Raw genomic sequence first — 17,818 nt, forward strand, 5'->3', positions numbered from 1 at the left:
AGGGTGCAAGACCAGCAAGGAGGAAGTCGAAGACAAAGAGACCAATGACCTTTCTGTAATGGCGTAGTCATAGACCCATAGACTCAGCTTTGTTGTGGGAGATTCCAATCATATTGAAGGCCTTGATTTCCATGGCATCAAGCTGAGCCAGCCTGGAAGGGAGAGCAGTACTCCAGGATGCAGATGAAAGCCTTGTAGTGGATAGGAGTTCAGTTGTGCTAAAGAAGGACTTTGTACGACGGAGGATGCCCAGTCGGCGACTGGCTTTGGAGGCCAATGTTGAAATATGGTTTTCCCAGGAAAGATAGTGGTTGATTGTGAGACCCAGGAGTTTGAATGGCTGAACTTCCTCAAGAGGGTTGTTAAGAAAGTAGACAGGAGGGTTTTCTCGACGGTCCTTTCAGAGAGAGATAGTGAGTGTGTGCCAGGATTGAAAGACATATTCCAAGTGTTTGACCAGTTTGTGATTTTATCAATGCCTGAAGAGAGGGAAGAGGCTGCAGCCTACTTTTCAGAAGCATGAGGGATGTCACAGCAGAGGGTGAAGTCGTCAGTAAATACATAAAGAGGATTTTCCAGAGATACAGAGAGATCATTCCTTGTACTATATTATTGTTTTCTTGCATAATGCTGCTGTTTACTACAACACAATTACTACAGTTTTATATAACTTACTATACATATTTTATACTATTATTTTGTACAATTTACGATAGTTTACAATTAAAACAGATTAAACTATAGTTATTTCTGACAATGTAGGATGATGTATAGTTTTTAATATACCACAATGAACCAGACTTTATAGATTTTGTTTATGATGCTACATATCTGGAACAAACATTTACTATACTTTGGTAAAATTTGCTTGATGGGCCAAATTGCCTCCTCTTGCAATGACGTTCCTTGTAAATAATAGCCGGCGAAGCCGGTGTTGTGAATGAACGTGTACGTATTATGTTGAAAAGCCAGATTTTGCTGGATCCCTTGAGAATTTCGAAGCTTTGACGCACCAAATCGCTCAATGGAGGCCGCCATCTTGCGGATGCGGAAGTATGCATAACAAATTGAAAAAAGTTCAATAGGAGTTTGTTTCACCCGTCTATTTTTGATTCACATTCTTATGCACCTCTAATTTGTAATTAAAATACTTTAAGACCAACCTCGGCCCACACGGGCCTGGTTATCTTCAACGAAAATCGTCGCCAAACACCGGAACCAATGAGATTCGAGCATTTGAAAAAATATTTCAAAAACCAAATCACTCAATGGAGGCCGCCATCTTCCGGATGCGGAAGTATGCATAAAAAAATTGCGAAAAAGTTAAATAGGAGTTTGTTTCACCCGTCTTTGTTTGATTCACAATCCTATGCACCTCTAATTTGTAATTTAAATACTTTAAGACCAACCTCGTTCCCCTGGCCAGCACGGGCCCTGGTTATCTTCAACGAAAATCGTCACCAAACACCGGAACCAATGTGATTCGAGTATTTGAAAAAATATTTCAAAAAAGCTTTTTACCGCGTTTCGGAGGCTGAAAACGGCGTCAAATATTCTAAAATTGACGAAGATTTTTTTTTTATAGAAATCTCGCGGCCGTAGAGGATAGTTTTTCACGGCCGGAAATATCCGAAGTTGAGACGGAATTCACCGAATTAATCAAGAAGGAAATTTTATAAATTTTAATCTCATCCAGAATGCAAATGGTGTCATTTTGAACTACGTACGGTACCTACTACACCTACCTACTACCAACAACCTAACCTACTGATGCCAGAGTGATGGGTAAAATAGTGGCAAGAGGCTTTGGCTTCACCGGCTCATTGCGGCTTTGCAGTCGGGTACGAGTAAACTACAGATAAATTGTGATTTATTCTTGTGAGACTAAACAGTATAATAGTTTATTATAGTATATAATGGCTGATGCTCCATCAAGCTGTGGATGAAGGCCTTGTTAGTGGATAGGAGTTCAGGTGTGTCAAGGAAGGACTTTGTGTGACGGAGGATACCCAGTCGGCGGCTGGCTTTGGAGGCCAACTTTGAAATGTGATCTGCCCAAGAAAGTCACCCCGATACTGTACCCTTTCACATGCCATGCCAACTCATGCGATGTATCAATATATTGCATGATTCCTGGAAATATTATCAATGCATTTTGTGTTCTACAGTCTTGAAGTATATAATTCAGTCAAAATAAAGGTTTAAAGAGGTTTATAGGCATATAAATAAATTAATTCTGGGTTTTACCGCCGTTTTCCCCAGTGTCTATTACACTACCCAATCAAACACGTTACATTAGTTCTTCATGCCTGTTGTTTGTGTCATTTGTAACATCCTTATAAACAGCAAGTTACCTATTTGGAATGATTTTCAATTTACTTTGACTGTCTAACAAGTATGCAAAGTAACAATAAATAGGCCTATCTCGCTCCTCTCTGCGCATGTGCAGTTGTGACAATTTCTGGGCCAAGGTACGGTAAAACAACAAACTTGTCTTCCTCTTCATATTCCGATTTGTGTTCAAAATACAACATTCAATATAAATAAGCTGTTCCACGATCATACCCTGATAAGACTGACGAAGCCTGGTGTTGGCTCAACGGTTAAGGTGGCTTACTTGAGATCTTCGGATCCTGAGTTTGAGCCCCTGTCATTTCGTTGAATTAACATCAGGTCGGTTGACTCATCCTGTCATCCTGTCATCCTGTCATCCTTCCTCGGTCGGCAAAATGAGTACTGGCTGATTGGTAATGGGGTGCATTGCATCAGCGGCACAGCCGCACTTCCAGAAAATGATCCCACAGGCTGCATACGAACCACCACCACCACAGACAGCCCGACAGACATGAACCAATATTGCTTAACCCCACAAAATTTTAAGTAATTGTTAGATTTTCCTACTACCTGGATCATCAGCTGAGCTTCATTGTTCATTGAGGTTTCGACCTTTTTAGTCCAGAAGCTCTCTCAACATTGGATCCACAACTGTGGCCGTGGGTCTACATGAGTTGGTCCAGAATCGCAGCTGTGTCCAGACAGTCGGTCGACACACACACACACACACACACACACACACACACACACACACACACACACACACACACACACATCTCGTTTTGTCATTTCTGTTCCTCACAATTCTATCTCTCTCTTTTATTCACAGACGCACACACACACACACACACACACACACAAACACACACACACACACACACTTAATTAATTGTACAGTATCGGTTGTTCCTAAACTTAAATATAAATAATTTAAAGGATTGTTGTAAATGAGGGGACTATAAGTTTGCACGCCGTCCCTCCGTCTGTCAGTCCGTCAGTCCGTCACGCAAAGAACAGTTTTCCGGACTTCTTTTCTAAACGCTTAAAGCTAATGATTTCAAACTTGGCACATGGTTTCCTCATGATAAGTTACAGGTCAAGTTCGAACTTCACGACGTTTCGATCATTTTTAACAAAGTTATGGCACTTTGAACTTTGGTAATTCTGATAATTCTGATGATCCTTAACTCAGTGCCATTTTAAGTTTTAATTTCCTTTAAAAACCAATTTCTCTGCAATAATAGGACCGATTGAGATAAAATTTTCACCATATGATGGACTCGGTCTGTAGAATGTTTTAATGGTAATTATGACGTCACACGTCACGTGGTTCGGTCGCCATATTGTTTTTCGTGAAAACACCAAAACCCCTTTTTCTCTGCAACGGCTGAACAGATCGAGGCCAACCTTTGCAGGCAGAATCGCATACCCATGACGAACAAAAAAGTCAGCGAGCATGACGTCATGCGTCACATCGTTGCAGAGTTATGACGTTTTTAAGCATGAACCTTTAAAACCGAGCTCCTCCCTCATTTTTGATCCAATCGAGGGGAAACTTCACAAATCTGTTCAGCATGTCAGTCTACTAAAATGTCCTTTTGGAATTTGCGATAGGGCACGTGGTTTGGCAGATGTCGTTAATTAAAGGAAAAAAAAATGGATATCTCTTGAATCGCCAGTACCTCAGACCGTGAGTTGGTAATAATTTATATAATTCACACAGTGCAATACGTGCAGGTCGCTCCACGGAGCGACCTTGCGGGCTTATCAACGAGGCGAGGCGTGACACACATGTGTCTCAGCATACCTCAGATCAAGTTTGAAACCCAGCATCAACCGTACATAAATTTGCATATTCGATCATTTTTGACAAAGTTATGGCACTTTGTTTATTCTAGAGTTCTCCTCAAGCCGCAACGTGCGCCCTCAGCCTCGTCTCGCGAACGTCAAAAGCGCGACACAGCGCCCTCTTTCAGGAGGGGCGGAGCCAAGCCGAGCAACATATATATATACACATCGATCATTGATCTTGAAAAACAACGTATTTTCTCGTGCTTCTGCTGACCTGTCTGCTAGGTGTATAAATCGAAGTCCCGAGTGCGAATCACAGGTAAGCCCGTCCTGAGGTAATTCGTGATTGGGAACGATTCAGAACCTGTAGGTAAATAACCCTTGGTCATTTCCCCAACAGTTTTCCGGACTATAATTTGGACTGCGGTAAGTCAAAGCTGTTAATATTCCTTGTGTACAATACGCTGTAATCGTTGACTGTTCTTTAAAATGCTTTCCTAGAATAAGCAGCAAGTCAAAAACGTTTTCACTGAATTTTGTTTCCATTGACACAATTCTTCATATCAGGCAAGAATACATTGAATTCACATAGTTTACCAATAAATAAACAATACGTCTCGGGAGGTTGGAGTGTCACTTTACCATATGCTTCTGTGCGTATAATATGCGTGAATACTTCTTTAAGTATGTATCTGATACTCTGCCCTCTTAGCAGTATACACAGTACGCGTCAGAAGTAGTCTAGCTTCCACGGTCCGCGGATAACCTGGTCAGGATAACCCGGTCAGGATAACCCGGTCTCACATCATCCGCGCCCACATTCAACCGTGCATAAATTTGCATATTTATTGAGGTTCGTCTGTCACACTTTGGTTTCGTGCGATAACTCCACCAAACATTGGCTGATTTCAACAAAATTTTGTACACACATGTGTCTCAGAATAACTCAGATCAAGTTTGAAAACCAGCATCAACCGTGCATAAATTTGCATATTTAATTAGATCCGTCTGTTCGTCTGTCGCAGTTTGGTTTCCGTACGATAACTGCACCAAACATTGGCTGATTTCAACAAAATTTTGTACGCACATATGTCTCAGCATACCTCAGATCAAGTTTGAAAACCAGCATCAACCGTGCATAAATTTGCATATTCGATCATTTTTGACAAAGTTATGGCACTTTGAACTTTGGTAGGGGACATGTATTGCAGCGCAATACTCAGAATGCTTGTTCATGGAGCAGTGCATTGGTACTTCCAAATACCCTTTTATTTATTTTATGTACATACTCCTTGTGTTTTTGACAACGTGGAAACAACATATTTAGAGTGGTGCCATTGTTCACCTCAATAACATGAGTGCGTACTTGGTGGAATGTTACTGGAGCTAAATCCTGATCCATGTCCAAACAGCAAATGTTTCATGAAGTAAATGTTACTCAACCATTCTTACGATCTTAACTTCCCCTCTTATATTTTGTTCCTCTTCCTCATAACCCTGCATAGGATTGGGTCACTGCCACCGACATAAGAATCACTCTGAACCGACTAAACACCTTTGGTGATGAGGTCTTCAAGCTTGAAAAAGTTCTTCGTTCATACTTCTACGCTATTTCTGATTTATCTGTCGGTGGCAGGTGAGGAATATGTGTGTTGTGCTTCTTTATAGTCAGTCCACTCCATGTTTGTCCCGGTGAGTGATATTTAATAAGAATCAATCCATTTAAAGGGAAACAAAACTCAAAACTTCAATTTGCTTCACCTGATCAATATGTAATTGTTCACTCTTTCCTGACATGCAAAATATAATTTCAGGAGTGAATACAGCATTGTGAAATTCCAGTAGAGGCAGCCATATCTTGCTTTTCAGAGTTCCGAGTCCCTTAAAATCCCAGACATCATTTTATATTTGTCCAGTATTTACCAATGTCCTAATATTTTGCATGAGAGCACACTGATGTTTGCTAATGTCTTCATCCTGCTTGTGGTTTCCATACAAGCTACAATATGGAGCTTGGCTCAACGATGTAAAAATAAATAAATAATAAAAGATGTCTGCCTTGAGCGAAATTACGGAAATTAAATTAAGTTCCATTTGCCTTCGTTCACTGAATTGGTGCATTTTGTTTTTCTGAAAAAAAGATGCAGTGGGTTGGCCTATTTGACCATGACCTTTTCTCATTAGCCCTGCATGGGAATATATTCACATTATTGGAATATACATATTCTTGTGGAAATGGATCATTTGGGTTAACATTGCTTGTGTGTATATGTATATACTATATATGTATATATATATATTGTTGATGTTTTGAGAATTGTACATACTAGGGCATGCCCGTACTATATATATATCTAAAATTATATCCCCCCCCCCCCTCTATTTACATGAAATGGTTTGGTCCATTCGCAAAGCCAAAGCGAACGGCTTGCGAGTACGGTGACAATCCCCCCCCCTCTATTTACATGAAATGGTTTGGTCCATTCGCAAAGCCAAAGCGAACGGCTTGCGAGTACGGTAGAACCCCCCCCCCCCCCCCTCTATTTACATGAAATGGTTTGGTCCATTCACAAAGCCAAAGCGAGCTCGCTGCTCTCTGATTGGTCGAATCGTTTTTTGGACATAGCTCGCTAACTACTTGTCCGATTAATATGAAACCTTGAAAAGGCACATCCTCAGGTCCCCAGCAATATACCTGGCAAGTTTCAAGTATATCGGACCCGTGGTTGTCGAGAAACAGCGGTCACGTACACACACACAGAGATTACTGGAATTATAGATAGATAACATCATTAAAGGTTAAAGGTTTGCCCCCCATAGTTAGTCCACAAGCAACACGTAGGCCCATTAGAATTAGTTATGTCACAGTATGTGTAAGAGTAGGCCATTTCACTAGTAACATCTGCGTTGTGTCAAGAATTAAGCTTAGGTCCCTTTCATTTTGCGGCCACCCTTCAATTACATCATGGGCAAACTCGATCCAGCGCCCCATTTGGCATCCCTCAATTTGTTACGCTTTGGGCTACCCGCAGCAGTTTGTTACGCTTTGGCCGCCAGCAGCGTTCGCTGCCCTTGGTTTCACTCGAAACTAGTCGGGTAACCACGAGGTAGGACTGAAAAGGGGGAGGGGCGCAAGGGTCGAGGTGTGGCCGCATCAAGCAGCACGTCAGAAGGCGGTGACGGTAAGAGCAATAGCCAACCAGAGCTCGGTGGGCATGGCTTGATAGGGCGTGGCAAGAAACGTCTGGTGAGTTCGAGAGGGTTCCAAGGGCATGGCAATAAAACCCTTGGCGCGAGGCCCCAACCTCAGATGAGAAGGGAGAGGCACTCGTTGAAGTTGAGAGATGAGATAGGGATGCGCGGTGTTGGAGTTCAGATGAGAAGGGAGAGGCGCTTACGAAGGACTGGCATTGAGAGAACTGATCCGGAGCACTTGTGTGAGAACTGCATTAAGGGGGCTGGCGTGCACACGACAGTTTCGAGCCTTGATTGAGAAGTGCATTGCGCGCGGTTATTGAACTATTACAAACTGTCCGTTTATTACGTATGCGGCTGAGCCGCGAGTGTAACCGCCAAAGCCTGCCCTACCGATTCGCTCTAAAATAATGCCGTGCGCACCAACGACACGTGGAGAGCTCCTGGCAGCTGCTGTCTGTTCATCTGCTTCGCGGTGCGAGTTGGAGAGCGGAGGAAGAGCTGCCTGGACGCCATCCCTGGACCATCGACCTGTTCGTCTGCAACCCCGTGTGAGTGTGTCTGAGTGTGACGGGCCCGTTTGTCCAGGGATAAGTTAAGACTGTTTAAGGCTGCACTGTGTATTCTTCTTCTTCTTCTTTATTGTACAAAGTGTAAATGAATGAATGAATGAATGATCGTTTTAAGGCCATTTTCCCTGCTAGAGCGGGGGTTAGCCTTGCGGGCCCCATGACAATCATGGTTCCCTGTTTGAGGAAATGTTTTTATGGCCGGATGCCCTTCCTGACACCAACCCTTGGTCACGCTCTTACGATGCGCAGGGATATGGTGTACCTATTCTAAATCGGGGTACACACCATGATCATTCATATTGTACAATGTGTAAATAAATTCTGTTATTCCTTTTCTTCCCAAATTCGACCGTTTCAGTCATTTCCTCCACTGGGTAAGCGTGGCACGATTAAGAACTGCTCAGATCGGGTTTAGTCATTGATAACGACTCGGGTCACGGGTCACTACCGCTCGGCGTTTCCACTAACACCCGTGATTCGGGCGGGGCTTATTTCCTCGTTTCCGGTCAGCGTTAGTACTTAGGTAATAGCGAATTCATAGTCCTAAAACCCTATTTAACGCTGCCCGGGAAGGACATCATAGGTCCCGGGTCCCGTCGGCTAGTAAAAGACAAGGGGACTAACCCCCGCTTGGTAAGGGGAAATGCCGGCGCAGAGATCCGCAACAATAAATATATATATGTATATATATGTATATATATATATATATATATATATATATATATATATATATATATATATATTGTTACGTTTGTGGGTGGTAGGCAATGCAATACCTTAGTCCAGGTAGAAGTGTATAGATTACCATGCTCCATATGTCACGATGAAGAAGGAGAACCCCCATGTACCATAAGTAGGGGATCCATTAGACCGGATGTCGTGTGAGAGTGTATCATTGTCACCATGATGAGGAGTGGGGTTATGTTAATTAGTTCGGGATTAAGGGTAATTAATCCCCGATATGTAATTGCCTCTGTTATTTCCCCTCTGTTCCTGATGACAATGCAGCACACACACACACAAAAACATAGTCAAGCAAGCACATTAATAACACTAAATAAAGCAACTGGAACCGGGACATTCAACTACCACTGGTGCTGCAGCCGCTGCATCGCAACATCAAGCAGGCAGGTCCATGCCCCGCAGTGCAGTGATTGGTTATGACGGTCATGGAATGAAGAGATGGGCTCGCTGGTTGGAGCAGGCACGGGCGGCGTCGGATGACGTATGAGCTCTGCAAAAAAAGAATGTGTTCCGACATTTTCTGCCTCTTTCTTCTCTTCTCTTTGGGTCCTGGCTTTGATAACGAATGGTCGTGTCCTGACATTTTGTCTCTCTCTTTGGGCTGGCCTCCATAACGAACTGTTGATTTATTGGTTCTCTTGTGTTTGGATATTGGTGCCGTGCAGTCACATGTTATTGCGCTCTGGCGCTAGAGACATTGGAGGTTTCGAAGATCGTGAGGAGGGACGGTCGTTGCTCGTCGACTCTGGTGCACTTGGCCTGTAGCTTCGTGATGGCTGAGGGCCGTGCCGAGTGAACCGGAGAGACATCGGTGTGTTGTCTGGGTGCTGTGTGGAGCAGATGGTGAGTGCACGTGCGCGGCCTCGTTTCTCGCTTGGTGGCTAGAGGAGTGAACTGCAGACCGAGGCCTGCGTTTTCCCACGAGTAAACTATGCATGGAGGCCTGTGTTTTCCCACGCCGAGGCATGGGGCCTGTGACAATTCCCGACAGTGTTCAAGAGCCGCTTGAAGCTGAGTACACTACATTTTTACTTTCGTTCTTTTGTCATCCCCTTGTGTTGTATAAGAGTCTGTTTGGGGGCGCTCCATTTAGGATATTAGTTTTATCGTGCATTCTTTTGTTACCGGCATTTCTTTCAATAAAGCTGGTATTTTTGCATTATAATTCTGTGTCGGGTTTGAGTTGGTTATCCAGGTTCGAAGACATCCAGTGGGGTCCGTGAAGGTAAGAGCTTCGCTATCCCCTGGTGCTCTCCCCAGCACGTATAAGGAAGGTCTGCCATCATTAACTGAACGCCTCGGAGAGTAAAGCTTTCTCGGCTATCCGTCCCCATGGGTGTTCACCCCGAGAACGCGACAATATTCATACTGCATATATATATTTATACTGTATATATTTATACTATGTATATATATATATATATATATATATATATATATACATATATATATATATATACATATACATATATATATACATATACATATATATATATATATACATATACATATATATATATATATATATATATATATATATATATATATATATATATATATATATATATATATATATAATTACTGAAATGCTCCAAACTTCGACCAACGCCCTTATGGTAACATCAGGGCGTCATAACTAGAAACCCAGAAGGGCCTCTCGCAGTACAAGAATTTCAGTCAAAATCTGTCACCAAGCAGATGAAAAGCGTAGCTACCGACCGAGCTGTTTATTAGCTAGCATATAATCCGAAAGGCTTCAAATTTACGAGGTGGATGAAACAGCGATGTACTGCCTTCACCAGCCCAACCATGGGTGATACCGGTTGGTAGTTTCACTTTTCAGCAGCGATTAATTGAATGTTATGCAGCGCCTTCAGAAAGTAATCACACCCCTTGACTTTTTTCACATTTTGTTGTGCTGCAGCCTGAATTTAATATGGATTAAATTGAGATTTTTTTTTATATCTCTGATCTACACATAATACCCTATAATGTCAAAGTGGAAGCTTTTTTTATTTTTTTTTATTTTATTTTATTTTATTACATACATAGATACATACATAGATACATACATAGATACATATATACATACATACACACATACATACTGTTACAGATCGCGGTTATGATGTTATAGACCGAGCGGTGGTTTAAAACCGCGACCTAACAAAAACTCACCCGATTCACCCAGACTTTGGCCGGATCGCACCGCAGCTGCTCAATGAGGGGAAAAGACAAAAACGACGAATGCAAAGAGGAAAAGGAATAAAACGAGAAGACGTACAGACGAGTAATGGGTTTTATTATTTACACACACAAGCAAAAAGGGGCAATCAAGTTTTATTTACAACACATAGTCATAAGACGCAGGTGACACAGTGCAAATTTAGCTTACCTACAGGCTTAACTTATCCCAGGACAGACCAAACAGAACGCTGACTCACGCGGGGGATGCCAGGAATGGCAGAAGGTGGATGGCTGGAGGGAGAGGGAGAGGTCCAAGGGGGGGTCCCGCAGCACAACCGGCGCGTTCAGCAGCCGCCGTTCCTCTTTGGCCCTGCTCCAAACCGCCGTTCAGGCCCCCTTTGGCGGTTGGGTGGTCTTGCGGCTGCGGCCTCTGTCCGCTACGTTCTCAGGACTTGTCTGGTCCAAACCCTCAACTCTTCCTTGCTTCTTTCACTCCTCACCACCGACTCCTCACCGCAACCAACAACCTTGCAACCAACTCCTCAACCAACTCTTCTCCCTCAACAACCCTTCTCTCTCTTTTGCGACCGACTCAGTCCAACCCAGAGTGCATCTCTCTCTACTCACTTCCGGTTGCGCTTTTTATAGCGCCCCCAACGATCACGCCCCCGGCGCTTTGGACACGCCCATCGGGGGTGCTCACCTCGGCCCTGGTTGGTCGCGCGACCCTCGGGCTCCGCCCTGGATGACGACGGGCGGGCGCGCCCCTCCTCCCCTCTGACGAGGTGCGACACGCCTTTCTTCTCCGACTCAATGCCTCGTGGTTAATGGCGGCAATTGGATCGGAGGTAATTGGTAATCGAGGGCTCAGCAGTGACGAGAGGGGGAATGGAGGTTTTGGGAATGGGAATGAAGGGAATCTATCTCTTTCACTGGTGCAATGGAGTATTTCAATTAATGGAAGACACAGCCTTACACTAATACACAGAATAAGATATAACTGTCAAAAGAAAGGATATATCGTGTCCTGCATGTATGTTTTATGGACTAACTACGGAAACGCCCTTTGACCTTTATACAACCACAAACGGAGGGAGGAGGGGTGATATTTTACAACAACCTTTTACAACAACATTTTACCACAACAACAAAATAAAAAAACATTCTCATATCCACAACACTGCACCCTCCTCCCCTTAGGCACGTCCCGGGCCTATTACTTTTACCTTAGTGTGGCATGTAGGTGTAGTTCCCTCTACTTTTAGCCTGACCCTGAGTGCGACAGTTTTAAAACATAAATAAATGTGTCCCGCTGCTCCATTGCACCCTGCCTAACAGACTTACGCCCACAGTTAACCGAATTGCGGAATGGTCTTCAAACTACACACTGACGGTGGGAAGCATTATTTACAATTGACGCTATTTTTATTTACAAAACTAACCCAGGACCTGTAATTGTTCTTTCTGGGGGGAGGACAGTCTGCTCTGCATCAATGCACCATGAAAGCACCTATAACGCACCAACACACCCTCAAGCACCAATCAGTGCAGTCACCACTGTTCATCAATAAAATAAATCCAACAAACCCAAACCCTGCAGGTGATCTCTTGCTCTTCGGCTCCCTCTGCTGGTTATTATTTGTTCTTCCAGATGTTGTCATTCTTTTGCTTTGCTTACTGGCGGCCTATTTTCAATAAAGTGTGCCCAATGTGTCCTTTTTTTATTTGATTTTATTTATGGCCCACAGGGCCGACTAGTGTGGTTCACCTGTGGGGCATCGGTGCCCTGTGGCCAAGGTCCGCCAGCAAGATTTCGGGCCCTCATGGCCGGTTCCAGCAGAGGGGCCTTGCCCCAACCCATGGGGTCCATAAGTGGTGCTCGGCCACTGACATGTGGTCCATAACGTGGTGCATCGATGCAGACAGCTGGTTCTGGGAATTTCGGGCGCACAATGGCCGACCCACGCACGCTCCCCTCGGCGCCCAACGGCGCTCAGGTCCTCATGTGGGAGACAAAAAGGGGGGACAAGACAGATGAGCGAGGGGTAAGGTCTCAAGGGTACACGTCAAAAAGGCAATGCAAGGCAAAATGCGTACGGAGGGCGAAGTGAGAAAGCTCGTCCCTACCGTACGTCACCCCCCTGTCACCTAGCCTACCCTTGCCCTTACGCCATATGTACAAAATCTACACATTACCAATTCGTCACTACTGTCACGTCTTCCCCATATTTCCCCTATACCAAATTCGTCACCACAATCCCTCTACTTCAAAAATTTGCCATCATCAATTCATCATCAATCCTCATGAGGAAGAGATGGAATTACGCACAATGTCACACCCACGTCATGATGCGTCTCACATTCCAAACATTTGCACAGTAAAAATAATTAAACATGGCATGGTGTGGAGTACCTGTCACCTCAGGTGAGTGGATGCAGATGGTGCGAGGAGATCCTTCATCCTAACTATCCTCTAAATGATTTTAACACACTTTACACTACCCGGGTTCTTTCTCCGGCCAAACCATTGGCCCTCTTACACTATGGGTTCTAAAAACCAATTCCCATTGGCCAAACTGTGGTGCTCTTCAATTTGGGGTCTCACTCCCCCGATTCATCTCCCGGTGCCCTCGCACAATTTCTGGGCTGCGGCGTGTACCTCTCCCAGTGGGTCTACCCACCTGCACACCTCCACCACTGCAGTTGCCTCCGAGCTTACCTGCTCCTTGCCCTAACCTAACTACCTGGGGAAGGCCCTCTGGCACTCTCCCCACTCGGTGCCCTCTCTGGCACTGGGCTACCCGGGTCCATCCTCCGGATCCTCGGGCCCCATCCACAACTCTACCGGCTCCCAGAGCCCACCTGCGGCCTCACCTGGCCGACATCCTCACAGTGGTGGAGTGCCCAACCAACTACACACACTAACAGGCTACACGCCCAGCCATTTCCACAACACTAATGCACCCATTCACAACACCATTCTGCAACCGCACCACAGATGCCAATATCCAACCACAATTTACCTGTACCCTCTACCTAACACTTACACTACCCGCCCCGGGTATCCGTGATGGGGGTCCACTCTTCCCCCATTCACACCTTCGCACCATCCACTCCACTCCACAATTTCCACCATACTCACTCCACGACCATCCATTCCAATACTCCATTTATTCCACACTACCATTTATTCCACACAGCCACATACACCTGTTGTTGCACACCTGTGCAATCCCCTGGTGCCACCTGCACCCTCCTTTCTTCCTGGACCATTTGGTCAGCACAACACGCAATCACCACTACTCCCTCATACACTGCTCCATTCACCTGTTCAGTTGCACACCTGTGCAATCACACCTGTTCAATTCTCACCTGTTCAATCTTCACACACACGGCATCATCTCAGCTAACTACTCCCTTCTGAAACTTGCGCTTCCCAGTCGTCCCTTTAAACTATTGCGCTCCCACGTCATTATCATCCACACTAATCTACCTGCGTCCCCACTACAGGTATCAGTCACTAACTAACCTTAACGTTACCTAATGTCAATCTCTTCTAGATCCCTACAATATAACCTAACCCACCCGGGCTAGTTTTCACTGCCATACACCCCATAAACTATAGCTCCTTTGCCCCACGTCTGTGAGGGATGGTGGATTTGCCATCCCACCACATCGGGGGTCTCTCACTATCAATTTTGTACACCTAAATTCCAACCAATCAAAAATTTGCCAATCACTACTCATCATCTGCCAATCATTACTGCCAATCCTTTGCCAATCATCAAATTTTGTTTTTCTCTAATTTTGGGCCCAAAACACTATTACTATCACGATCACCATCATCACAGTCCGCTATATCCTAGCCTCGGTGCGTCATGACATCATTAAACTCGGCTTCGTAAAGCCGAGCAATGAATTCGGGTGGTTTGGTTGCCTGCAGGTTGAATCCGTCCGGCTTTCGGTTCAAGGGAGGTGGTTTGGTTGGACCGAGATTCCACGCACCATCTCGGCGCGGCACCTTGCGGTCCCGGGCCCGATGGCTCCATCTCCCCCGGTCGGAACCCCGTCCCCACGAGGGGGCACCGTTCCGCTTCCTCCCACTCGCCCTCGAACCGGACCGGTCGCCTCGCCCGACAAAGCCCGGACTCGACCGTGTGGGGCGGGGCCAAGCCCGAATCGGCAACGACGCTTCGAAGAGAAACGACGCAGCTTCGATCGACGCCGGGCCTCGCACCCAACCAAGCACCCCTCGCACCGAGTGCTCGCATCGGCTATCCGTCGCTCTAACCACTAAACCGGTTACCATCGATGCTTCACTTGCATGCTTACAAGCATACGCTACCCCTTTCACCCTCACAAAACCTGGCGTTCCAACGCCGTCCGTACATTCCACCAACGCTCTCTCTGTTACACACCACACCTCTTGCGCACACTTCGGTCCACACCTCTCCTCCGTTACGTCCTCCGTAACACTCACCATGGGCGTGCACTCCGTATTGCTCTCACTCCCTGTGTCACACCCCGTACACACCGACGTGCATTCTTGCTCGCACTCGGTTTCACTCCCACACTTTATACCACACCCACTCGCCGACGCACACTTTTTTTTTCCACGCGTGCCATTTCCACTCACACGGGACCCTTCACCAACGCCCGGGTGTTTCCTCGATCCCAAGCGCGCGAAAATTCTTTTGTCGCTAAACATCCTCCTGCAAAATCTACCCGCACAATATACAGCACGACTCACCTGGGGGATCCTTTTCTCCACGCGAACCTGCAAACTTCCATTCGGGTTAGCGAGTACAGCATCATGATTTGAGCAGGGACTTTGTACATAATCCATTTCTCCCTGCAATTCCCGGGTTACCTCCGTCATCTCTTCAATTTTAATTCCCGCTACTGCTTTTTCTTTATTAACCTCGGCGACTGTTGGCTTTAATAAAATTCCCTCTACTTCATCGGTCGCCGGCTTTTCAAAACCCCGTGTCGCGATTTCTACCCCCGTCATTGTACCCGTGCTTTCCTCCGCTTCGCTCAACCAGCGCTTTTCGACACGCGTTACCTCCCCGTGCACCCCTGGGACCCTTTCGCCCAACTTGCGGTCTCTGTCCCTCTGCTCCCTTGCCTCCCTATCGGCCCTCATTCCGTTCGTTGTTTCTTTTAGTTCCTTAGTCATTTGAACACCCATGTTGTTAATTTCCCTGTTGGATATGAGCCCCTGGGCATACATTTTGTTTTCTTCATCCCACTGGGTCAAAAATTTCAACATATTTGCAAGAAATGGATCCCAGGCCGTTGGCACCGCGGGCTCGGCTGCCGCGCGCTCGTACGAGGCGCCTTTTTGCGCGCCTGATACCTCGTGCGTGAGAGCGCCATTTTGTGCACCTGATACACCCTCAACCACACCTTCTTTACTCTCCTCCACCACTTTTCCCACTTCTTCCCTGGGGTCCTGGGTCGATTCTACCCCGTCTATCTCTCCCACCGGCATCCCGTCGCCTTGAACAGCCATGGCGCGATTTCAAAATTCGGGTTTTGCTTAAAAAAAAACCAAATTTCGGCAGCTCGTAATTTTGACCAAAATTTTTTTTTAGATGTTTTAAAAATTTGGTTCGGGACCCGAATTCCACTCCCAGACACCAATTGTTACAGATCGCGGTTATGATGTTATAGACCGAGCGGTGGTTTAAAACCGCGACCTAACAAAAACTCACCCGATTCACCCAGACTTTGGCCGGATCGCACCGCAGCTGCTCAATGAGGGGAAAAGACAAAAACGACGAATGCAAAGAGGAAAAGGAATAAAACGAGAAGACGTACAGACGAGTAATGGGTTTTATTATTTACACACACAAGCAAAAAGGGGCAATCAAGTTTTATTTACAACACATAGTCATAAGACGCAGGTGACACAGTGCAAATTTAGCTTACCTACAGGCTTAACTTATCCCAGGACAGAACAAACAGAACGCTGACTCACGCGGGGGATGCCAGGAATGGCAGAAGGTGGATGGCTGGAGGGAGAGGGAGAGGTCCAAGGGGGGGTCCCGCAGCACAACCGGCGCGTTCAGCAGCCGCCGTTCCTCTTTGGCCCTGCTCCAAACCGCCGTTCAGGCCCCCTTTGGCGGTTGGGTGGTCTTGCGGCTGCGGCCTCTGTCCGCTACGTTCTCAGGACTTGTTTGGTCCAAACCCTCAACTCTTCCTTGCTTCTTTCACTCCTCACCACCGACTCCTCACCGCAACCAACAACCTTGCAACCAACTCCTCAACCAACTCTTCTCCCTCAACAACCCTTCTCTCTCTTTTGCGACCGACTCAGTCCAACCCAGAGTGCATCTCTCTCTACTCACTTCCGGTTGCGCTTTTTATAGCGCCCCCAACGATCACGCCCCCGGCGCTTTGGACACGCCCATCGGGGGTGCTCACCTCGGCCCTGGTTGGTCGCGCGACCCTCGGGCTCCGCCCTGGATGACGACGGGCGGGCGCGCCCCTCCTCCCCTCTGACGAGGTGCGACACGCCTTTCTTCTCCGACTCAATGCCTCGTGGTTAATGGCGGCAATTGGATCGGAGGTAATTGGTAATCGAGGGCTCAGCAGTGACGAGAGGGGGAATGGAGGTTTTGGGAATGGGAATGAAGGGAATCTATCTCTTTCACTGGTGCAATGGAGTATTTCAATTAATGGAAGACACAGCCTTACACTAATACACAGAATAAGATATAACTGTCAAAAGAAAGGATATATCGTGTCCTGCATGTATGTTTTATGGACTAACTACGGAAACGCCCTTTGACCTTTATACAACCACAAACGGAGGGAGGAGGGGTGATATTTTACAACAACCTTTTACAACAACATTTTACCACAACAACAAAATAAAAAAACATTCTCATATCCACAACAATACATACATAAAATGGATTCTCTCAGCCTAACTGTTGAACTCCAAAGAATGTGTAAGTTTTGTAATCGCCTTGTAAAATGCAGCAGGC

General features: G+C 45.9%; 1 protein-coding gene across 2 annotated transcripts in view; it reads left to right on the forward strand.

Annotated features, from left to right (window-relative positions):
• The window catches only part of LOC137439004 (laminin subunit gamma-1-like), a 241,952-nt gene that overhangs the window by 46,094 nt on the left and 178,040 nt on the right, over window positions 1-17,818 (forward strand). For both annotated transcript variants that reach the window (XM_068134563.2, XM_068134561.2), the window contains exon 3: window positions 5,631-5,761. In XM_068134563.2, the coding sequence (XP_067990664.2) occupies window positions 5,631-5,761 (131 nt within the window). The remainder of the gene's footprint in view (window positions 1-5,630; window positions 5,762-17,818) is intronic.

The sequence above is a fragment of the Myxine glutinosa genome, chromosome 13, assembly GCF_964187855.1.
Source record: "Myxine glutinosa chromosome 13, kmMyxGlut1.1, whole genome shotgun sequence".
In the NCBI taxonomy this organism is placed as follows: Eukaryota; Metazoa; Chordata; class Myxini; order Myxiniformes; family Myxinidae; genus Myxine; species Myxine glutinosa.